We start from the raw sequence: 25487 nt of genomic DNA on the forward strand, positions 1-25487 counted from the left end.
TATAATGATCCATTTCAGACCCGCTTTGGATAACCTAATATCAGTGGCCCTAATCTTTGTAGCCATTTAGAGCAATAATAGCAGATAATATTTGCTGTGAATGCCACAGTGGTACTTTAGCAGAGACCAAAGGCAGAATTTACCAAGTGTTAACACATGACAGATTTCATAATTATCCCTCCAAATGGCTCTGTTAGACTGCAGCTGTGATAATTAGTGAAGGAACCAAAATAAAATTTGCTGTAAAACAAGAAGATCAACCTTTATTGTCAAGGGTTATTGGAAAAAAGGAGTAGCTGGTTGTCTACTGAGGGCATTCATTTTCAAACCCACTGCATGCGGTTTACCAGTGTGGTTTGGTTCATAGTTTGATGATCAAGCCCACTACCTTTGTGGGCTGCAATGTAATGGCTCATCAGTTTGTCCAAAGAAATAATTTAATTCTGCAATACACAAGAATGATTAAAATGCCAAGATGTATAAAAACAGAAACATACTGTACTTCCAAATACAGTACACAGACAGACCTACATAGATGTTGCAATATTTCTTGAATCAGAGCTTGTGGTGTTAATAGTTCCAGTTGCATACTCATTCTTAATCACATAATGCAAGTAATGCTAATAAAACCAGTGGATAAAGTCCACAAAATGTATTTGGCACATTTAGAATGCTCCATATGCTTCATCTAACTTCATTTAAGCCAGGAACACACAGTACAAAAGACCCAAAATAACTTAGATTTTACGATGACATCTTAAAGATTGTAGAGAATGCGCCCAGGCCAGTGACCTGTAGGGCCAGTTTGAATTTAAGATCAAATCTCCTGGATCAGAGTTGTCCCAGTTGTTTGATTTTGTGTCATTAGAATCTGCATAAATATAAATGTCATCCTGTTCTCTAAGCTGGCTTATTCAGAACTCTGTAGTAATGCTCAGGTATTATTTCTTAGTCATTAAATGTCTTCTGAGTCTTCTCACAGGATCAGAAAGGTTTTTATAAGTCTTCTCGTGTGTTCCCGGCTATTGGCGGATTTTGATCTATAACCCTGATGGGCGATATTTAAAACCTGCAAAACACAGAAAATGCAGTGTAAACTAATCCACGTCATGCAGCCATTACGACATGCATGTATTAAAATCTTTGTAAACTTTTGGCAGAATCAGTAGCCTTCTAGTCCACATCATCTCAAGTGACATTTGTAAACAAACAGCGTCTCAAACATACAGTATAACAGAAATAATTGTGTGCAACAAGGTATACAGTACATAAATTTTTCCAGACGTTATAGGAGGTGATCTGATGTGTTTGGTCCCCACTCCTGTGCTCTTGTGCCTGGTAATCTGACCCAAGGTAATGCATAAGATGGCATACAGTCCTAAGAGAGTCTTTCCAGAAGAAGGAAAGGGAAACTCTGGGCTCAGTCATCTTCCTCCTCTTCATCTTCTATGGGATCTAGGAGAACGCTGTGCTTCATGCAGTTTTGGAGGTAGTTCACCACTGTCCGCTGGAAGTGCTGGACGCTGCGGGGCTCTCTCAGGACATGACCCTCGTCTGGGTACAGCTGCAGTGAGTAGTTGGCTTCCACCTTCACCAGTCGGCTCAGGAGCTCAGCACTGTGCTGGAAGTGTACCCTTGCTTTGACCAAATACACACACATAGGGGTGTAAAAAAAAAAAAAATAAACCCACAAAAGGAATTCTAAAAAAGCAGAAAATTGAACAGAAATCTCACCATCTGCAGTTCCATGTAGAATAAGGAAATTCTCATCTTTCAGCTTGTTAACCTCCTCCAGCAAAGAGGCAGTCTGAAAAGATACACCACAGCAATATGAGTGCTTTATTGGGTGTACCTATCTAGCTGAAACGGATGCAGTCTAACACAACAGCCCTGCAATAAATCCCACCTTAATAAAAGTTTTAATGTTCATTTTTTATTGGAATTGTCTTAGAGAGGCGTTAACTAAACTTTATGGTCGTCTTGGAGGCTGTAAACCGTGGTGCAGTTGAATTGTATTGCATTATACTGAGTGGTGGTGTTTGTATTTTTTAGTCCGCCCTCACTGATTTAAATGGGGTGGATAAACAATTAGAAACACCTCTAAGTATAACACGATACAATTCAACTACACCACAAATTAAAACAGCTGAAATGACTGTAGAGTAGAATCAACACCTCTCTAAAAGGGTTTCAACAAAAACTAAACTTTATAACCATCATGAAGACAGGATTTATTAGAGGACTGCTGTATTAGGCTGCATTAGTTCTGAGTAATCCATTTAATTTACAACTGAGTGCAAATCCACAGGCATTATTATTAATTTACAAAAAGCCATTTACACCTGAATAGATGAGCTTTAGAGCCTCACCGAGTAAGCGTGCTCCTCCTTTGCTGGAAGGCCTAGATATCTCTCCGAGAATGCAGCACCTGAAAACAGTGGAATAAATGGTATTCTCCAACATGAACTGTTTCTCTGATTCATTGCAATTAGTATGGTCTCAACACATGAATAGTTGATGACATAACTGCAACTCACTATAAAGCCTGAAGTCAGTTATTGGTGCCATGGCAGCTGTGCATTGAAAGAGCTTATCTGTTGCAGCTAACATCTTGAGAGTTAAGTAGCCACCAAATGCCTGTAGGGGAAACAGAAAAGCGCCTAAACAAACAAAGCACGTGATAGTGTTTATGGATTCAACAGAAAGGAATTGAGTTAACAAATTAAAAACATGCGGTAACCTTTCCATAGAGGGCCATCCGACGGTCATCAATATATGGCAGTTGCATCAACAACCTGCGGAAACATCATAAAAGCCTGTTAGGTTATCAGTTCACAGGCTTTAGCAACACGTGTCAATCAAACAACCTTATGTTGTTGTATAACTGCACTGACTCTACAACTCCCAGATAATCTTTGACTCTAAGTGAGCCAAGCTTGCGTGGATCCACAGCAGTGGTCTTCTGTCCACGGCCAACCCCGCTCCTGCCGTCCACCCAGGCCAAGGCCACGCTTTGTGTGCTGGAGAGGACCTGAGGCCAGTCAAGGACAAATTCCTCCGTCACCGACTGACTGCCAGGAACGCCGTCTCTGAGCAACGAGACGAACAGGATCAGCTAGCGTGGTGACAGTTGTTAGGAATGGAAGAGTGGCGAGAAAAAGTCTATGGGTCATAGGTTGCAAAACAGACGACATACACATCCCTGTTGCCTTGCGTGCTTGTTCAGTGATACTTACACAATGATGAGGAGAGGGTGCAGGTTGGCCTCGTAACCCTGAGGTAGAGATAGTTTCAGGTGCAGATCTGAGGAGAGCAAACAGGGATTGGAAAAGGTTGACTCTTCACTGACATGTTAGGATTACTGCTACATTTAAGAGCCTGAAAATACACCTGAACCTCTGCAGCACTTATTTTAAACAAAAAAACAGAAGGACACGAAAAATCATTCACAACCACCTGAGGGCACACATGACTCACGCTAATAACCTAATCACCAAATACAATAAGTGATTGCTTTAATTAGTACTTAACCATATTAGTCCCTTCCTGACCGAGATACTTGCAGCGTGTGCTCCACTGTCGCTGCTGAATATAGTCTGACTGCTTGAGAAAGGGACTGCAGGTGATCTGTGAACGCTTTGTGGCGATTAACCTAAATGTAACTGTGACCATTTCATTTAGCTCCTTAATAACACGAGAGCCAAAACAAATAATATATGTATATATATATATATATATATCCAATGGTTTCTTTGTTGTACCATGGTTGTCTGCTGGGAGTGTCCTGAACAGAGTCTCTGGGAGCCTCTTGTCCTCCAGGGCTTTAGACAGAGGGCTGTTATCCTCCAAGATGACGTATCCTACAGGAGATAAAACACCACTGTGTTATGTTATTCACCCTAAACATCAAGACAGACACAGGAGCCCATCAGGTTGTAGATCAAATCCTTATCATCTCCATGTGAACGGCTCTGACTGAGAGCCACAGACAGAGGGCAGTGTTCACAAGCAGGAAATGGATCAATCTACTTTCTGGTCTTCATGAATATATCGCCTCCTGCAGGCTGTCATAGGACACTGCAGACAGCCTGTGTGTGTGTCTGTGTGTGTGTGTGTGTGTGTGAGTACATTATTAATGAGACAAGCAGATGTAACACTCACTGGTGGGGTCCTTTGTACTGTGAACTGTCACTTTAGGGATTCCAGGTCCTGGGGGATTTTTTTTCAAAAGACAACGTTATAAAACCAACTGTCAGAGCAGCATGACACTTTCATATTCATTGCAAGTGTGTATGTATGTATGTGTGTGTGTGTGTGTGTGTGTGTGTGTGTGTGTGTGTGTGTGTCATTTACCTAAGCAGTAGAGGGTGAAGTGGGTTTGATTGGGGCTGAATTCAGATTTAAAGAAGCGACATCCATCTATGAGGTTACAGGAGATGCACCGGCGCTGAAACACTCCATCCAAGTTGACACTTGGAAATAAAAGACCAGGGTTATTGACCACACTTGAGAAGACTAGGACAAGTCTAAATCAGATTGAATTGCTCCAGGAAAGGGTCAATTGATTGCTAAGATATCAAGGAAAAGTGTCAGTGTCTAGAGACACACCATTCAGCAAGCTGACTTTTCAGAAACAAATGGGGTTCAATAAGCTTAGACATAAATGCTGTTATACAGATTGCTCTGTTAGGCAGTGTTGAGTGTTGAGTCTCTAAATGTACTTCTCTGCTCCACTGCTTACAAATTTCATACAGGATTAACCACAAGTTTAAACAAGCCATCTTCTCTCCTCCATAATACTGAGCTATCTCCTGAGACCCAAAGCTATGTCAGGTAATAAAACGATGCGAAAGCAAAGAGGTCGATGAGTAAAAGAGCAGGTGCGCTTATCACAGGTGGGACTATAAGTCTCAGTGACTCAAGCCTCAACAGCACAGAGGGCTCTTGTCCACTGAGTGGGGTTTTATGTGTCTATTTAACTGTTGGCCTGAAGCATATACAGCACACAAAAATAAAGATTCTCACTTCAACACATTAATGTGCAGTCACTTTTTTGGGTATCCTAGCAGTGTCGCTCTGGGGATGGCAATATCAGACTTGTTTGTCAATCCACCACAATGATTCAGACTGATTTATCTCATCAACTGTTGGATGGACGGCCATGAAGGATGAAGACTACTGACCCTGGTGATCCCCTAACTTTTCCTCTAGTGCCACCATGTGGTTGAAATTATTGGGTTTTTTTTTTACACCCATGGTGTCTATAGGTTGAATACTAATGACTTTGGCGAATCTCTTACTTTTCATCCAGCTCCAACAGCAGGTCAAAGTTTTCTCTTATCCAGTGAAATAGCACAATTCTTTACAGACACTCATGGTCCCCTGATGGTGTATCCTGTGGACTTAGTTGCTCCCCTGACTTTTGCTGTAGCACCATCTTAAGGTTGACACTTTTGGTTTTAGGTATTAATGTCTCATCAGCTATTGGACGAATTGCACTGAAAACTGGTGCAGACATTCATGTTCCCTTCAGGATAGATTGGTGATCGCCTGACTTTTCATCTAATGGCATCACCAGGCCATTCATTCATTCACACCATTTTTTGTTTTGTTGTTTTTAAGTGATTCCGATACCGCAGACGCCATAGAAGTCTTTGGACTAAAGTCTGACTTATTGAAACGTCAGCATCTCTCAAAAAATGAATCAAGAGATTGTTTTAAGGTTGAAAACACAAACAAAAAGAAAACAAAATACTCCACAGCCCACAAGACACCTTATCTCTGTCTATAGTGTTGTATAGACTCTGTATTCAGCTGAGGTTAGGCTGTTTTCACAGGAAAACATGCTCACCTGTAAAGGTGTCTGCTTTGTCGGGATTCCTCTGTGCTCAGGAAATAGCTGATGAGGAGAAAAATGAACCACAGACACAGCAAGTTATTCAACACTGCCAAGGAACTGCAGATCACCTTTGGGTATCTTAACCTCATCCTAATTATTCTGGCTATTAATTATTCATGACGAGGACCTATTTACACATATTTATATACTTCAGCATGTTTATAAAGTCAGCTTTGTTTCACATTTAGTTTGTTGTGCTGATTTACAACATCCGGGCAGTGGATGTACACTATCCACTTCTATAAATGTAAGTATTGTGAGGCAGAATGACTTGTCTGGAGAAAAAGAGCAGTTTCAACCTGTGAGCTTTGGGACTGAAAACAATTGCCTAGATCTACATTGACTTTTCCTTGATTGTCTGTGATGCTCACACCTCAGTCAATCTGTTCACAAGGGGTTTCTTCCCCTAGCAGGATGAAGAGAGATTTAAGCAATAATCTGCTCTGGTCAAGTGTAAGTAGTCTTTTGTTCTCTTCAGTGGCAATACACTGCCACAAGCAAAGTCAGAGTCAAAGCCATTTCCTTTGGCCATTAAGAGTAGGAGCAATGCTACGTGTTAAAAATGGTCTTTTTAGTTATTTTAAACAGACAGTCTTATATGTACGATTCACCCACAGTCTCAATTTTCCTCTCCAGCTGCCGACATCATTTTAATGATCATTGTAATGATGGGCACTATTCTACTCAACCTCCCCCGTAAGTTGTATATTCATAGTAAGGAGCTGTGGGCGGATAAATGAGCTGATGGGTGCTTCAACCCGGCTCCACACACTGTGGCTCTCACATACATTTTTCCAGCCTTCTCGTCTAGGGCGCAGAGCAAGGTGACGTCCCAGCTCCCCGATGTCAGGAAGCGAGGAGGGACGGACGGGATGGCGGGCTGCGTTACACAGAGACGAAGAGGAATGTAGAAGCAGGCACATATACAGAATAAAAATAGGTGCAACGATACAGCAAGTGTGTGTCAGAGGATGAGGGAAAAAATGAAGATAGCTTCATAGAGTTAAAATAAATGATGGCGCTGTTGGCAACAGAGAGAGTTCAGAAAAAGTACTTTTTAATGATTTTGTTTATTTTGATGAAGTCATAAAGACACAGGAGAGAAAACTCTGGATTTGATCCTGAGCCACTAATGGTTTATATGAGCCCAAAGGTGTGGGACTAAAGTATCCAGCAACTATAAAACACATGCTCTTTAATGCCAAATTTGCTTGATTCTTCTATGAGAAAAAAAGCATATAAATATTTTAATTGCCCCACTCAAGATGATTTAATTGTTAAACTGAGACGAACTGAAGTCCTTCAAAAATGGAAAGGGCAAAGGACCACTAAAATATTAATCAGTGAAATGACTCAGATAAAGATGTTGTTTTGTTAATTGTATAATTAGGGAGAAAATACAATAACTCAATAAATTGATTCGCTAATGACAGAGGTGGAGGAGATTGTTGAGACTTCAGGCTGCGCTGCACTGTGCTGCTGAGATCTGTAATCACACGCTGTTTTATGTGACCCTCGTTGAAACGTTAACAACCGGTCCCGTCAGAAATCATTCAAGGATGACATGAAGCAGTAAAAGTTAACAGCCCTAAAACTGACCTGGACCGAAAGGCCAGCGATGTGGTGAAACTCTCCACGAGCGCCTTGTTTGGCCGGCAGGATGGTATAAAACACAGAGCCGTCTGCTGAAAACAGTGGCACGTCCTGTTGAACAAACGCATCAAGTCAGAAGAAAAGACTGGAGCGAGGATTAGCTGTAAACATGAGAAACACTTACCTGTCGTTGGTTTTGCATTATGTCCATGGCCATTTTGTGTTTCTATGGATTTAAAATCATAATATATAGACAAATGTATTAGTCACACCCTTTAAAATGCACTTACAACATCTAAAGCTGATTTAAAAAGCATTGTATTATTATGTTTATTATTTATTAAATATTGCATTAATGAATAATTGGCAATGGGAAAACTGAAATCTGTGAGGATTTACAGAAGGGGAACAAGCAATAAAATGCTGCAGCACATCACTGAAAATTCCTCTCATGCAGCAAATGACCTTAAATATTAATCCAGCCAGTAGAGATTTGAGAGCTTAAGAAAATCAATCCTAACTCCCAACACTGTGTAAAAGAAGCAAAGGATTCTATTAAAGTTGTATATTGCAGCGAGGGGCGCTTGGATTACTAATGTGGAACGACTGATGACTGCTCACCTCTGAGCATGCCCCTGTGGTGGCCTCACACACGCAGAGCACTGATTGGTTCTGGGCACGATTCAGCCAACGAACCGCGAGCCGGGTGCTGCTGATCCAGGTCACCATGGAGATGTAGCTGTCTCTGAAGAGGCAATGCAGGAAATGATACATTGGGAAAAAGATTGGAAAGTGATGCAAAGGAATGGAGAAGAAAAAAAAGAAGCAGTGAAGGGTAAAGGAATTTACACACATGTAATAATTTCTGACAGGTGGTGTCTAAAGTCTTGAAGGTTTATTCTGCTTTTACATTCACAAAGATGTACTACCTGGCCCTGAGGGAGTCTGGAGGCATCATTTCCAGAGTGTGAGCTGGACCGTAAAGATTCACCACGAACAGACTGACTGATGGGATACTTGAGCCAGCCTTGGAGCACAAGCAAAAGAAAAAATTATCAGATAAACTCTAAACAGATTTCCACAGTGACCAGAAGATGAATTAATTTGACTTTGGTAATCCTCTGACTTTACCCCTTGTGCCAGGACTGGGTCAAAATTTCACTAATACAGTAAAATATCTCAACATGTAGTGGATATTTTTACATTCATAGTTAACAGACGATGCATCCTTAAAGGGGCTGTTTGTAAGTTTTCTCTGCTGATGAATGTGCAGGAGTCGGTGGTGGTGATGGTGGCTGGCCAAGAGCTTCACCCATGAGAGGTTATAGTACACCCTCTGAGCAGCACTACTTCTTCAGGGCAGATAGATGCTACTCGGGGCTAACTGGAGCTAGCTGTTTAGCATACTAACTTCAGCAGAAGAAAAGAAGTGATAGAAATAGAAGGAATACAAGAGTTAGCATTGACATTGCTTTCCACTGCTAAAGAGAAATAAAGTTTGATGCTGAACTCACATTTCTTCTACACTGGTTAGTAAAGACCTGTCAATGCTAATGTTGGCTATGTGCGACAGCAAAACTTACTAATAGCTCCTTTAAGACTTTGGCATCACCATGAGGTTGGCAGTTGTGCTTTTTTAGTGAAACATCCCAACACCTATTTTCATTCATGCCCCAAGATTTGCTAATTGTAGCAATTAGCAAACATTAGCATGCTAACATGCTATACCAAGATGGTGAACATGCCTACTGAATGCCAGCATTGTCAGCTGTGAGCATGTTTGCATGCTTATATGAGCATTTAGATAAAAGCAACACGGTGCAGCCTCGTTACAGAGCGACTAGTGTGGCTGTAGAGTCCTGTTTTAACCAATTTTCACCTTGGGGTAGGGGAAGAGCACATTGGAGGGATAGAGACCACCTAAGAAGTGAGGTATTTCCATCACAGGTGTGGCAGAGTTGTTGATGCTGAGGTATGCCAGTCGGGCCCCGTCCATAGACCACCAGTGGGCAACATATGTCAAGAGCACTTCCTCTGTTTTAAAAGACAGTAACAGTTTTAATGTCAAACTCAAAAATAAAATTATTTTTAATTATTTTATTATTCTTCCTTTGATGATTATAGCTGCCGACTTGAATTTGTAGATTTGTGTGTGAAGCTGGAAGACATCCTACCCTCATACGTCCAGTCAGAGAGTCCATTCACCACATTCTGCTCCTGGTCGGTGGTTGTGAGACGCAGGGGTTTGCTGGTCACACTCAGTTTGTAGTAGATATCTCCGTCACACACATAGGCCTGGCATGAGCAGCACATACAAGATAGTGCCAATTCATTATCAAAGATGGTTTGGTTGCAGGCTTCATCACTGGCTGTCTGAATTGAGTGTCGGACACCGTCCAAGAGTGAGAGTGAATCATTGGCCAGCACACACGCAGCTGAGAGCTAATACATCTTTACTTGCCAGTTGATATGCTGCAGATGAACACTGACATAGCACCAAAAGCCAATTACATTACAGGGAAGGTAGATGAATTATATTATGAGTGTTAAGCAACCCCATTATAACTGCACAGTCATTGCAATAACCTCTGAGCTGGAGGTCTTTTCATAATGACAAAGACATGGTACCATTGATCTTATCATTATGAAAACTATGTCATATTAAGGCCATTCATACACAGCCGGTAAAGGTTGAGAAAATCTTATAATATTGACAGGCAAAGTTGATACAGATTTTAACGCATTGATCAGGTAAATGAGTAAGTGCCTGGCTTACCAGCTGGTTCCCCTGAGGCCCCCAGGAAGCATATTGTAGCACTGCCTTCTCCCTCTGTGGAGGGTTAAGCTCCAGCAGATCCCTGGAACACACACAAAAACTCAAACATAAGCCCTCCATTAGGGACAACTGTCCTGGTTTAAGCCCTCTGAGGTCCATCCATGCCCTGGCCTTGAGAGAGATACTGTAATGTGAGGACATAGGAGCAAGATGCAGTGAAGGAAAACAAAACAGAGAATGGGACTGCTTCATGCAAGAGTGCAACATTTCTTTTTCCATATTCCTAGCTGCATTTTTTTTGCTTCCTCTGGACAGGCAAACATTTTCCTCAAAGGCATATTCAGGCAACTATTAATATTGCAGGTCTTCCTGAAATCCTTTCCACTCATCAGAAGTTCCATCCAAAGAGTTTTTCCCACTGATATAATGCAATATATATATATATATATGAATCTCAGGCAGTGAAATCTGAAGTACAGTACAAACCTTATGTTGGGATATGGAGCCTGGAAGGAACACTGACGAATGAATGCATGTCTGACAGAAATATGAGGTTCTGATTCGATGAGACACGCTTTGGGGGCAAGTCTTTCAATCCGCATGTCTGCTTGCATTGGTAACGCTCATGCCCAGTGCAGCCCATGCATTAGCATTCACGATTCCACCTACCCATTAGCCACATTGTAGATAGCATAGGAGGCTGTGAAGGACTGAGAGAACACCTGAAAGAGGTAGAGGATATCATGCACATAGGTATGCCACGCTTAGATGACACCACATATATTTTAGTGCTCACACATGCTCATTCACATGTATAAATAAAGTGATTGAACACAGGGTATGAAGGACACTGCTGAGGCCGACCTTTCAATCAAGCAATAAGCAACAGGAAGCTTCTTAAATCACTGCAATTTACTGCATCAAATGACTTATTGCTTTTATAAAAAGGGCAACACACCATTATGCTACAAAATTAGAAAGGCAATTTGATCATTAATCTCTATATTAAAGGTCCCATATTGTATAAAGTGAGATTTCCATGTGTTTTTTTGATTATAAAGCAGGTCTCGGTTCTATATTAATACTGTGATCAAAGGCACCACCCTCAGCCATGCCCCAAGCCCGGCCCACCCAGAGCCACTGTCCAACCTTACAAGATTTGGTTTCTCTGAGAGTCTACCTGAAATGTGATACATTTTGATTCGATCACTCAGAAAACAGTCAGCCAATCAGAAGAGAGGATTGGCTCACTGACCTGTTGTGACTAGAGCTCCAGAAAGAAGCCTGAGAGAGGAGATGTAAAACTACATTGAGATGGTTTTTGGTACTTAACCCACAATATATCTTCTTATGGATATCAAAACTAAAAAATAAAACACTGGTAAAGTGTAAAATATGGGACCTTTAATGTACAGTCTGTAAATAACAATCTAATGGGCCTCATACTGTATGTATCTGTATGTGTGGTAATCTTTAGTAAAACCAAGTATTTTAATATTGCCTTGATTATTACTGAGCCAATCACAATATAGATTTAATTCATATGATTCATTAAACTGCTGTGAGCAATATCCATCCATATTATACCAATATTGTGCTCACAAGTGAATAGCAGAAATTTGGATCACATGGATCTTTACTTAAGACTGAGTAAAAGAGACAACATCAATGACATGACAATGAGGAGAAAAATATAGAAACCAAGACAGACATTTTTATTAAGCTGCATCATTACAGCTAATATCCTTCCCACTGAGATCTATTGTGGCTGGCAACCCTGACACAAGCATCAGCAGTTCAATGAATAATTAAATTAACATGCTGAAAAAGACTATGGTACCAGAATCAATGAATGTGTGCATGTGTATATGTGTGTGTTAACCGTAATTGATCACAGCATTACCTGATGAGCTCTAGGTATTATATTGATTCCTACCATTTTCTTTTTTGTTTCAAACAAAGGGTTGGAAACAGGCTATTTGCCCAGTGGCCTCTGAAAGCCTCAGCCTCCTGGAAAACCAGTGCCTAAAGAAATTAAATGTCACATCCCCTATACTGCACACTTAGCAGTGAAATTGGATTTCTCCTCTGTGTTGTTTGTCTGTTGTTAGAAAATGCATGGATGGAGTGACACAGGGGTAAAGCTACAGGGGTATAGGAGGGGAAATGAATTCTAAGGCTATCTAAGTGAAATTGAAATCTGATTGCACTGTAAAGTCTCAGCATGAGGGGAAACACGGTGTACAGGAAAAGAGCCGTGTTACAACAGAAAAGCACTGCAAGAACAGGAAGAGGAAGGAATGAGTTGGTCAAACGCTGAAGGAAAAAGTGAGGGGAGGTATAGAGAAAGAAACAAAGACAGGAAGGGGGGCAAGGATGCAGAGAGGGCAGAGGCACTGGCTGACAGCCAGAGTTGACATGTACTCCACACACAACAAGGACTGATCTTGAGTTACAAGGAGCGTCACTCTTTGAGACCAAAGGGGGCAGCATTGCTATGAGCACCATGTTCAGTCAGCTGCTTATGATTTGTTAAGGAACCCTGCGATTCTGCTCATGATTTACCAAAATGAAGCCAGTGGCAGAGGTTGTACGTTATTGTGTGATTTCATGTGTCCGTGTGATAAACAGACAGAAAGACTGAGAACATCTGTCTCCGAGAGGCAGAACGAACTCTAATGTGCCTGCCAGTGACATGTCATAAATCCTCCAGATTGCTCTGCTTGTCACCCCCAATGTACACCCCACCCCCTCCTCAACCCATGCTGCCAAAACAGGAGGAGGTGGGGGGGGGCACAAAACACAGATTAAACACTCAGAAGATAGCGTGGGATAACGTGACAAAGAAAACATATAGATATTATAACATCCTTTGCATGAGCACAGATATTGGGATCTTTTGTACACTACAGAGATAATAGCATCCTTCCTCCTCAGAAGCAGCCCCACAATACGCTGCCTTTGATACCAACACCCAACAGCATTTGCTGCAGAGTGCAGACACGACTCCCTTGGCATTTTATTTGTCCCTAAACTGCGCTCTCTTGGCAGGCACTGTTCTGTTTGACTCTGCTCATCAATCCCAAAAACCTCTGTCTCCTCTGAACTATCTTGCCATCAGTCTTTGAAAAACACATAAGTCTTCTCTGCCTGCTTTTCTCCTCTCACACACAATCACAAGCCGGCTTAATTTTAACAGGCTCTTCTGTAGGAAATCTGCTTTCTCTTGTTCCTATGTGACCAAATCCCTAACTCACTTCTATGTATACCTTCTTATCAAAATCCATTTATTTTCCCCCACCAGACACAAAACCCTCCCTAAAGCCTCCAGAGCTAATACAAAATCCAGAGAAGGCTTTTAACTTTACACACAGCCTGCTCATCCATTTCTCTACACTGCACCGCTCTCTTTTTAGCATCTTTGTCAGTATTTGATAACCACTCCGATTAATGTCAACTGGGCAGTGTATCTAAGGGCAAATGGTGCATATCCCATTTTTTCTCCTCCCCTCCATCACAAGTGGCTCCCACTGTTTCTCTCTCTTGTTCTCTGCCACTCTCAGCAGCGCGTCGTTCTTCTTCCGAACAGCGAAGCTGGTGCCTGGCGCAAACTGCTTCAGTCAGCACAAATCCCCCCAGAGATAGACAAGAAAAAAGTGAGCGAGAGTGAGGAAGACGGAGCGAGAGAGGGAAGGAGGGACCTAGAGGGAAGGGGAGAATGGAGGAACAGCCCCAACAAAATAGCACACAAAATGCCAACCATGTTCACACACACACACACACAGACACACACAAAAACATTTCAGAATATACAAATGATTCCAGGTGGCATGCCCACTGCCTGTGATTTCCTCGAGTGTGCATACACACTGAGCATACAGATGAGAACAGACAATTCCTGCTGATATCAAAGGAAGTATGCTAATGACATGGCATAAATCAACCAGCGCAATCCACAAACTGGGCAAAGATCTGAGCCCTTTCTCTACACACAGATCCAAAAAACTGATTGGATGTATGTTAACCGCTTAATAATTCAGTTTGGATGCACTGTGTTTGTAATGACTGCAACAGGCTCACACACACACACACACACACACACACACACACACACAGAAAATATGATACACAGAGATTAGAGCAAAAGCAGATCTCTCTAAAGAAAGCCCAGGGCGACAGAGGAGACTGAACGCATGAGAGTGCGATAGAGCAGCAAAATCTGCTTTCATATTTTTAATTTCCTCCTAATTCTGTTTCCCTCTCTTGCCGATTACTCGCACATTACACAACTTGCCTTCCCTTTGAGGAAAGAGTCAACAATTTATTAGTGGTACGGGTATTTACAGAGTGAGGCGGCTGGTGGTGGTGGTGGTGGTGGTGGTGGGGGGGGGGGGGTTTGGAGGAACTGAGCTATGTGCTGCTAAAGTACAGGGAGTAAAAGATCTGTTTTGTCTACCCCAACGCTTATCTGAAAGCACCTGCGATTGTGATTCTTGTCAGCTTCTCATTAAAATTCCTCACTGAACTAGCAGGGCGATTTCATTATCACGGCTCCAACTTTACCTCTTCATCTCATTGATCCCCCCTTCCCCCTTTCCCCCCGTCCCCTTGCTACCAACTTCACACTGATCACTCACTCTAAGCTTTCCTCAGCCCCCTGCACCTTCCGCCATCAGCCAGTTTAAATATTCAACTCCCCATATGTTATCCCAGTCATTTGATGGGCAGAGTTATAGAGCTACAGACTGCTGCAGTAGCAGAAATCAACAAACACACACACACACACACACACACACACACACACACACACACACACACACACACACACACACACACACACACACACCCTCCTTCATGTTTGCACTCCTTCTCTCGATCCGATTAAGATGCATGTCACTGTTGTTTCGCAGCCACTAGTGCCCTGCCAGACGTGCAGGTTTGTGCGCAGTAACAGTTTGTCTTCGATATTAGTGCATAATTTTATGACACTGGATATTTTCTGAGGGTAAAAATCTTAACGGTGCCTGAGTCACCTTGCCATTCAAAGAAAACTTACCGGCTGAATGTTATACGTCAAGAGGACAAACCTCTTGTCTGCGGACACTTGGAATTTAGTAGTGGTCAGATCCTGTTGAAAACAAAACAAAGGAAAATTAGACAACACTTCATCAGAAACTCCTATTTGGTTTCCTTTAGAGAAAGTGGGGTGGGATATTTGATTTGATTTGAGCCCTTCAAGGGAGATGGGCTGTAGTAGTAATTCCAATGTGGATTTACTAATTCCATTTTAATTCTGTGTTTCAGTGTTATGGGGATCCGAATAGACTTTGCACAGATAGAATCAGGAGACCTTGAGCTTTCAAGCAATGTATAATTTGTCAAGGTTGTGTGAAGACTGAGCCTGGTACAGACCAAAACACATCTAAAGTAACCAAGGCCAAAGTGTCCCACAGGTGGAACAGTGTAGTTTAAAATGTAAAAAAAAAAACAAAATACACCGCATCTTATCTTTCCAACAGCTCAAATAAATCAGCCATTGTTTTGTTTCTTGCAGTGTACTGCATTTTGTTTGAGCTGAGAAGCTGTAACATACACTCCACAGCATTTCCATATTACTCCAGTGCTGGCTTTACAACACTACACTGGCCTGATTTAGCAATCAATCAAATCCTTCTTATAAGGCGCATTACAATTTGGCTCCACCGTATACTGTATCAGTGAGTTCCTGCTCACATACATGTCCATTAGGGCACCCAAGTCATCAGAGTGCACCTGGTGACCAAGCTTTTGCTGTCCTGACTCCTACACTACGAAACAGTCTCCCTCTGGGTGTTAGATCAGCAACATGTGAAGCAATATTTGCGCCACATTTTCCTCTTGTCTGTCCCAAAACTGAACTGCACTCACCTACCAAACAATGGAGGCATGCAGCTGACCACCAACATCGTAGGTTGTGATGTCAGGCGACCAAAACTCAATGTCAGGACAATGTCGACGTCAATTTGGTGTAGTATATTGAAAACAGCTGTCATTGATTAAATAGTTGGTTCAATAGTTTTAAGTCCCAAATGTCTCATATATATATATATATATATATATATATTATAATATTTAAAGTCTGTACGAGTTAGAGCCCAATATCTTTCTGGCATTACATTAATATCTGGCGCCAGCTGGGACGACATTTGTCCTGGTATCTGAAGCTTTCCACTGCAGTGGAAAACAAGGCAGAACCTTATGAGCTACTAGTTACATGATGCTAAGCTCCCACAGTGGAACAAGCTCTGTTGAGTGTAAATCTCATCTCAAAACCAATTTACTTTCATTTTTTTCATTGTTTTGACTTGTTCTTATTCTTTGACCATTTTGCTTGGCTTTCATTTAAATATTTATTCAGCTACCCAGGTTTTGAAAAGCAATTCTTTAAATAAGATGTACTTCTTGGTATTCATATAAGAAAAATATCTTTTTCTGGAATTACCAACAGCAACAGGGACGACAAACCATATCACAACACAGAGGAAAGACTTCTCAACCTGACAACGGAACCCTGCTTAAAGCTCCCCAGCGATGACCCATATAAGTCAGTCAGTGTCGCGCAGAGGCGGTGTTCAAAATGATGCCCTTGCTTGGAAAATTCTCTTTGAAGGCACACGTTGAGGGCTCACAGAGCAGCCAGATTGGGGGGAAATGAGCTGATACTGTCACTCTGCCAAATCTTTTTTTGTCTCAGCTGTGGGATGTGGAACAGCGGGACTCTACAGTTTCTCTTTCGCTCTAACTGCAAGCATCTCCCTCTAGTTGGCCGATCAGTTTGTCCAGGTGTCTGTGAATATGAGCCAATCAATGCTGAAGCCTGTCCTCTGTCCTCTGTCCCCATGAGCTGCGTTGTGATAACTCACCAGGGAGCTGTTGTCCAGCAGAGTTGAGGTGAGGTTGCTGTTGAGGCTGAATGACAGGACATGTCCCTCTCTGGTGCGGAGAGCCACTTCGTTTTCTGGCAGGGAAAAGACAGTTCAGGGACGGAGGGTCCTGTGTTATTAGAGTGATGACTTGAATCCACGGAGGCAGAGATGGTTACTACTGTATGTCTGCAAACCAGAGGCTCAGTCTCAGATGAGATCATTAAAAGGAGTCATTAGTGAGATCCTTACCGTTCAACCATGCGACACAGGGGTCGTGAACTTTGAACTCCTCACTCTCCAGGTCCTCCATGGTGAGATGGGAACGGAGTAACAAGTGAGATTCATCTTTAAGGGCAGAGAGAGTTAATTAGTTAGTTCATCTGAAACTCTTTTTATGTTTACAGACAAACAAAGCCTGAGCATGTTTTTTAGTGTGGCCTATATTTCTGCTTCAGAACATTTCCAATGCCATTGTTAGTGTGTTTGTAACATTTGCAACATTTTAAAAGACCTTGCCCATGGTATGCCTCCCTTCAAGCAAAAGTTTGACATGTTGGGCGATACTTTTCCTTTCTGATGGATACTTAGATTTCCATTGAATATAGCTTAGCTTTGAGCCTGGACACAGGGGGGAACAGCTAGCCTGGCTCTGTCCATTAACAACAAAATCCACCTGCCAGCACATCTAAAGCTCACTAATTAACTCATTATATCTTATTTGTTTAATCCATACAAACACAAACAAAGTGTAAAAACATCTATTTGCTGTTTGGTTTTTTTTTTTTGGGAGGGTATAATCTCTCAGAGACTATTTCGTGGTTGCCTGGCAACTGCTCAGAGCCAAGAAATAGTCACTGAGATTTTAACACTCCATAAAACGGTGAATTGTCGTTTTAACACTGTAGTTTTTGTACAAATAAAACAAACAAGATAAAAAGTGTTATAAAGTGTGAGCTTTAGAGGTGCTGATAGCAGATTTTGCTTCCCTTGGAGCCAGGCTAGCTCTTTTCACCTGTTTACACTCTTTTGTGCTAAGCTAAGCTAACCAATTGCAGCTGCAGTATTGATCTTTTCTTATAACTCTCCACTCTACAAAGTAAATAAGTATACTTCCCATAATGTCAAACTACCCCTTTAATTCCCCACATCACAATCCCTCTTTGCTTTGATGCTTTTACTTCCCTCCAGCTTTTCACCCTCTTTTTCTCTCTCTCTTTTCCCATGTTCTTACCAGGCGTGAGAAGGATGACAGAGAGAATGACCAGAGACATAACAGCCAGGATCACCACCATGGCAATTCCTATGCCCTTCCAGTTCCGCGGGGGACCGTCTGAACTCCCCAGGTCCTGATATTGAAGGGAACACACACACACACACAAACATGTTGATAAATGTGAGCACAGCCGAGGAGGAGGACATTAGTGATGCTTCATTTCCACAGTCTCACAGAAATTTCTCCCTGACAGGCATATCAGTACAGTGAGCCTCAGGGGGATTGAGACCAGTTTTTAGAATCATGGAGACTTTACTGAATTACATCAATTTTCCATGTGAGAACTGCATAGAATTGTTGCATTTGAGGGATCAGACTTTAATTGCAGCAGCAATTTTGGCCACACCATCATTTTTCTTCACTATCGCCTCATTTCATCTGTTACATGACTGATGGGCCATGTGGTATTCTGAAAACTGAGTGTCAAGTTGTCAAGAAATGTGTGGTGCCTGAAACTACGGTGTGCTTTTATAGAGGAAGCTGCTTCTGTGGATCAGGATTTATTCAACTGCTCTGGATGAAGTCGTTAACGAGGCAATAAAAAAAAAAAAGGAGAAGGAGAAGGGACTATGTAACTATACAATGAGTTATAGATGAAGCTCCAGCTGCCAGAAGTGCAAAACTTCACGTTTAGGCTCAAGTCCTTGTACACCCCCTGTATGCCATCAGGGTGAACTGATGGATTGAGCTGGCATCCCTATCAGTCACAATTAAACACAATTGCATGCTGTTCTCAGGCTGCGCTCCGCTCCCTCATAATGAGTGGCTGGCACTGCTGGAGCCACATGCCCGCTGGAGTGTGAAAGTTCAATCATAGAGCAAACATAAAATTCAGCCTTCATCATCGCTGCCCACCCCTTTGGCTTAACCCCTCACAGACTCGTTGGTCCCAATCACCATCCTCCAGGCCTTGGGACGAGGGGAGGGGGGCAGACGGCGGAAGGAGGACATCTATCTGGTTCACTGGTCAACAGATTGCTGCTCCTCCGCACTCCCTGGGTGACACCAGCTGTCCCTGAGTCTTTGCTATTGGCCACACTCGCCTGAACAACCCCACCTAGCACTTCCTCTCTCTACACACACACACACACACACACACACACACACACACATATATATACAAGTGCCCCTGGCACTTGCTTTATTAAAGTGCAGAGAACTGACTTATGTAACTGGAGTCAAAATGTCTAAAAAGCCCATTTCAGAAAAGGGAAAACGGAAGATTAAAGGTCAACTCAGGTGAACCAGACACAGTGGGATTTCTCAACTTACTTTATGGCTCCATGTTATTTTTCAAAAAAATAAAAAATAAAAAAATAAATAAATCCTTGATACACATTTTAATCCTTTTGGAAGTTCTCACCTCTTATTATAAGGTTTTACTTCATACACAAGATGAATTGAAGACATACAAGGTCTGCTTTACCTCAACTGGTTGCCAGCACAGGACACCAGCCAAGGTCTCATCTTTAATAGATAGTCTTGGCTGCAGTATCATAACATGTTCAAATTAAAACCACTACCACTTGCACCTGCAGGGACAACTTTTAAGTGATGTTAGAACTCTCAGTGCAGACCAGAGCTGGGTGATTGATGTCCAAGTCTGTGTATCTACTGGCCTTTCTAACACTCTGTTTTATCTCACTCTCCTGCCCTCTGAGCACCCAATCTCTCAGCAAACCAGTGTAATCCTTCCATCAGATAAAAAAACCTACAGTAGTCTATGAATCTTTGATAGAATACAGTCAATACTGCATCACACTGCACCCTCAGCACTTTCTGTTTGACTGAACAGGTACAATTTTGAAATACAGAGAATTCTGAATTGAATCTCATCACATACAGCCTGGGCATATGATGTATAAAACTACAATCCATGAATAGCAATGGTCATGTATCATGGCTACATTATCATAAAACAGTTTATAAAGAATTAAACAGTGCTCCCAGGATCTCATAGTTGAAAGACACATTTCAAATTAAATTCCTACGCTTGACTGGTTCCACCGCACAGTATTTCATTTCCAAGTCCACCCTCTAATTACAGTGTGCAACATGAGGGCTGAACATCCTCCTAATGGAAACAGCTCATTCCCCTGAGCCCAGACATTAGACCATACTTCCAATTAAGGTTGCATCGTCGTTAAGATGGACCGCGAGAATCCCACATTTCCGTGAATTGAGGAGTTTTGTCACACTTGCAGATGAGGTACAGATGCACTGAGCAGAATCCCAAGGGTGAACACTGGCAAAGACTGGCTGCTGGTCACGATGCATGAGGGACTCTAATGCAGCACAATCTGCTGGCACAGGTGAAACAGATGATGAGCTGGGCTGTGTGACGGACCTGGCGTATCTCACTCAGCACCCTGATGGACAAGCATATTATCTCAATATCTTAATCTCCAAATATCTCAGACCAGGGTTTGTGCTGACCCAGATCCGATATGATTCACACATAGACCTTCCTCATGTTATTCAGCCTGCCTGATCCCACAGGAGTTGGAGTAGAAGCCTGGATGAGGTTTCAGTCAAACACCAAAGGGGTGAGAGAATGCAAATGAAGGGTCTCTGTTTATGGATAACCCTCTTGAAGGAATCCCCTTGAGAGGATTTTTTTTTTTTTTTTTTTGGCAAACCATGCATAACTGCGTGAGAGAAAAGAGAGCGCTTACATTTTCCAGCAGAGCTCTGGGACTTTTCAGTCAACCAAAAGAGCGAATCGATAAGGTGTGCAGTTGTACAAGGTCCAGAGGGAAACAATTAATAGTGGAAATATAGCTGTAAAGGAGACTTTTAGCTAGACTTTGCTGGATAGACTTTCTGGCAAAGTGTGACACTTCCATGTGGAAATGATAAAAAAAAAAAAAGCCCTATTCTGATCTTTCTACCACTCCAATTTAAAAATCAGACTCATCAAACTGGAAGCTTTTATTAAACTGCACACAAACAGATTCCGACTAACTGGCTCCTTTTTTCTCTTTCGGAGAACTGCACACAAAATCAAACAATTCCAACCGTATTGATTGAGTTTGCACTCTAAAAAAAGCAAAGCCACACCAAACACAATTACTCAATCTGCACAGTATGCACCGCAGCTAGGTTGCGTAGAATCGAGGCGGTGCTAAGAATTCATAAATTAGGCTCAGGAGACCTCCTTAACTCCATCTTCTGTGTCTTTGAGGCGCGGAGAATCCGACAATAAATCACATGCAGCAGAACGAGGGAACCAATGCAGGCTATTCAGGGATTCTGGTTCTGGATTTGCATCCCTCTAACCCCCCCCTCCCACACACACACACACATACACACACTTTAACATCAGGCAATGATGTTTATTACACACATGACATTGGCAGAGGCATCAATGAAATAACCATCACCATAAAAAGGTGGAGCTCTATTGGCAGACACATACAGCCCTCAATATAACCTATATGCTCCTGATTTTTAATGATAATCACCGTAATTGCTCACAAGGGAAAGCTGTGTATTACTAACTAACCCACATAAATATTACCTTGTCAATATCTCTCACTGCCTCGTTTAAAATGAAAGTCATCATTAGAGCAGGCTGTAACTTTAGCATGGTCAGAATAAATGGTCACCAAGCAGCTGTAGTAATGAGATACTAGAGCTCAATATTGATTCATATCTAGGCAATCTTTCATCACATCCAGAGGAATTTATGTGCCCCTACACACTGCAGCACCGCTTCTCCCTTTTGTGCTTCTTATCTTAAAAAAGGCAGTAGGTGGTATAAACACCATATGGGACTAACTGGGTAGTTTTTTTGTTTTTTTTTTCCTTTTTTGCCCTCGAGGCTATTGCCAGACAATGCAGCACAAGCCACAGTGAAGTGAAAGACCTGCCGCTTTAGCCTCTGCTGCTGCAAGGCTGCCTTTACTGTCTTCTTCTTTTCATGCTCCCCGTCACGCATAAGAAAATAACTGTACAAAAGGGTCCCGTACGAGATAGCCTTCCCTCAGCATGTCCAGCCACTCACAGTAACCCAGTTCCTGCCTCAGGAACAAGCAACGTCCGTGAAACACACGTGGGAGAGCTGAGGGTGACATGATATAGAGTTAGAGTAAAGTATGATACAGAATACATTACTTTTCACTAGGGATGAGACTCTACAGAAATACTGTATCAGCAAATAATATAATTATTATACGAATTATGAATTCACCGTGTCATATTGCCACGTTATCAGGGAATGAAAATAAAAACAATAGCGCCTTTGAAGAAACTAATTAAATCACTTTTTTGTTTTCTTCCTTAATGCCAGGGATTAACCGAGCCAGAACTAAAGCATTACGTTTTTGTGGCATGAAATTGTGATATTGCTTTCATAGTTGCACTTTGCACCTGCTGTACGGTAGCTATATCTAAAATGATGCCACACAAATACATGACACAAGTGGCAAACCACATTATTCCCTAAATCACTGCATCTTCCTACCAACAGAGACACATTCAACAACCTGTAATCCAGCAATAAATACACAAATTAAAAACCTTATAGAAAATGAGCAGTTGTGCGATTTGTCTCATTAATTGTTTTTCCTGTGAAAAGCATATTGACTGGAGGATGTGACATGAGATGTTGCGACGTTTGCAGGTAATGGATTGTCTATAAACCCCCGCAGCCTTGTGTGGCCCTGTCAAGGAGACAATAATGCTGCAGGATTATAACACATACACTTTCAGACAAATTTCAGTAAGATTTCATCACATTACAACTGAAGGTTAGTGTGTCACTTAATGTCAGACATCACTGTGCTCATGTTACAGGCCAATTCGACATAATTCAACTAATAACTTAACTGCTCGATCTAGGCTCTCGAACACTTTCCTCCACCAGGGCAGCTGAGTACTAATGATATCATGATTGAAACTCTTTCCCAAGAAGGGTGGCAGTTTGATGAGATCTGTTAATTAGTCGACTTGGCAGGGTTTTACATCGTTTCACTGCCCTGTAGATAAACAGAAGCACTACAATAACATTTCTGAACAATGTCTGATGGCGCATGACAAAGTTTTATTCAAAGAAGTAAACACTATATTAGATATAAATCATGCAAATGTGTCCATCAGCAGTATGTCTAGCAGAAATATTAGATTAAATCATTGATAATTAGATTAATAGCATTAATTAATCTTGTGTTAAATCCAAATACTTTACCACAACCTACTCTTCATGTAATATCTGAAATTGTGCGCTCACAAGTTAGTTCTGGCAGTAAAAACAGAGGTGAAATGCCTTTTAAATAAACCAGAAAAAGACACATTGGAACTTGTTGGAATTGTTGTTCAATAGGAGAGGTGCATTGAATAATAATTTGGAGAGGATTACATATGTTTGACTGTTTGCATGTGTCATCATCAGTAAGGACTGGTAATAGTGTGAGCATCAAATAGAAGATGTTGGTTCATAGTCTTTGTTCATTGCCAATACACCTACACAGCAGAGGGATAATCAATCATCCGGTGCAGGCTGTGAGCCCCTTTGTCAGTGTGCAGGTCCTGACTGAAGGGAACAGTCTGCTGGGACAAATTATTATATCTGATTGTTAGAAAAATGAGAATTGCTGCTGATGCAGACATTATGCAATAAAAGTATGGATGGGACAGAAAAGCGATTAGAGTGAGAGGCTCTGGACGTCGAGTTACTACACCAGCCCGCACCGCAGTGCACGGAGTCAGTGTCAAGAAGATTGATATTGACGAGAAAGTCTGAATGGGCGAAATGGCTAAAACACTAATCGATAGTCATCGCACTGTTGGGCATAAATGAGGAATTCCCCTGCTGCACAACAGAGCACTCAAATCTCCCCTCACAGACTAGATACACGCACACACACACACTCTCATCTGCTCTGAATCTGACGAAAAACAAGTGCGGATAAAACAATTAAAGAAAAAAAAACAACAAAACAAAACAAACACGCTCACATACCAGCTCCGTGGTCATGTTCTGTTGAGTTGTGGCAATCATTGTAATCCGCAACAACCTCTGCTGTCTCTGTAGCTTGAAAACCCGCCGAGCGGCTGCACTGTTGCACTGTTGTCTTGCGGAGCCTTTTCTGCATGCTCTGCTTCTTGCAAGTTTGTCTCTCTCTCTCTCTCTCTCTCTCTCTCTGTCTCTCTCTGTCTCTCTCTCTCTCTCCTTGAATGACTCGTTCACTCATTCGTCCATTTCCATTCTGCTTATAGGCTATTGATTGGCTCAGAAATTAATCATGACAGAGTGTTGTGATTTTAGCTGCTTCAGCATTCCTACAAACAGTCAAAATGATTACATGAGTGATTACATGTAGGCTACATATAATATTTAGTGAATGATTAACTGCCAATTTTATCCATAAACATTTAAATTTTGGTGCTAGGATTGATAAGTAATGTAAAAATGATTCACTTCAATTTGTATAATACTTATAAATGCATTATCTAGTAGTGTATGTAACACAATAATATACTTGAGTATATTATTCAGGATCAATGCTGCAGTGCCTTATTTCTAAAGTATGTGCAAAGTCATGCTGAGTAACATAGGATGTGAAACTGACCGTTGAATGTTGGTCAAAAAAGCAATTTGAACATATTAACATTTTTCACTATTTTTTTCTTTACATTTTTTACCCTTAACAGTCAAAAAACGATTCACTTCAATTTGTATAATACTTATAAATGCATTATCTAGTAGTGGATGTAACACAATAATATACTTGAGCATATTATTCAGGAATAATGCTGCAGTGCCTTATTTCTTAAGTATGTGCAAAGTCATGCTGAGTAACATACGACGTGAAACGGACCGTTGACTGTTGGTCAAAAAAGCAATTTGAACATATTAACATTTTTCACTATTTTTTTCTTTACATTTTTTACCCTTAACAGTCAATCAGTTATTAAAGAAAGTAATTAGGTATTGATAATTAAAAAGAAAATTATACCTCTGCTTGAGGTTTCTGTTGAAAGAGAAAGAGAAGCAATTTGATAAAACACAACTTTACAATAAATGAGCACAATAAACTA

The 25487-nt window shown here is 41.5% G+C and overlaps 1 protein-coding gene across 2 annotated transcripts; it reads right to left on the reverse strand.

Annotated features, from left to right (window-relative positions):
- Positions 1-246: 246 nt before the first annotated feature.
- LOC111235051 (inactive dipeptidyl peptidase 10-like) lies at positions 247-24529 on the reverse strand. Of its 2 annotated transcripts, XM_022763352.1 has the most exons (25): positions 24409-24529; positions 18405-18519; positions 17423-17518; positions 17171-17265; positions 15325-15396; positions 10938-10990; positions 10269-10350; positions 9667-9787; positions 9372-9526; positions 8422-8519; positions 8114-8237; positions 7677-7718; positions 7499-7603; positions 6688-6779; positions 5852-5899; positions 4354-4472; positions 4162-4209; positions 3762-3860; positions 3237-3303; positions 2895-3089; positions 2741-2795; positions 2538-2637; positions 2370-2428; positions 1735-1807; positions 247-1638 (listed from the first exon to the last, which is right to left on the reverse strand). In XM_022763352.1, exons 1-25 carry the CDS (start codon positions 24445-24447, stop codon positions 1421-1423), a joined length of 2370 nt encoding a protein of 789 aa, XP_022619073.1. In that variant the 5' UTR covers positions 24448-24529; the 3' UTR covers positions 247-1420. The 2 variants fall into 2 exon arrangements, with proteins under 2 accessions (XP_022619073.1, XP_022619074.1); XM_022763353.1 differs by lacking the exon at positions 10938-10990 and having other exon boundaries at positions 15356-15396.
- Between the last annotated feature and the right edge of the window lie 958 nt (positions 24530-25487).

This window comes from Seriola dumerili, unplaced genomic scaffold (assembly GCF_002260705.1).
Source record: "Seriola dumerili isolate Sdu_G_001 unplaced genomic scaffold, Sdu_1.0 BDQW01000468.1, whole genome shotgun sequence".
NCBI lineage: Eukaryota > Metazoa > Chordata > Actinopteri > Carangiformes > Carangidae > Seriola > Seriola dumerili.

What these genes read in the sequence shown, in the direction of transcription:
- LOC111235051 (XM_022763352.1), bottom strand. Translation starts at nt 24,447, where the DNA reads ATGATTGCCACAACTCAACAGAACATGACCACGGAGCTG. An exon ending in CTTCACCCTCTACTGCTTAG is followed by an intron (nt 4,210 to 4,353) that starts GTAAATGACACA and finishes AAAATCCCCCAG; the next exon opens with GACCTGGAATCCCTAAAGTG. An exon ending in GATTATCTGGGAGTTGTAGA is followed by an intron (nt 2,796 to 2,894) that starts GTCAGTGCAGTT and finishes ATGTTTCCGCAG; the next exon opens with GTTGTTGATGCAACTGCCAT.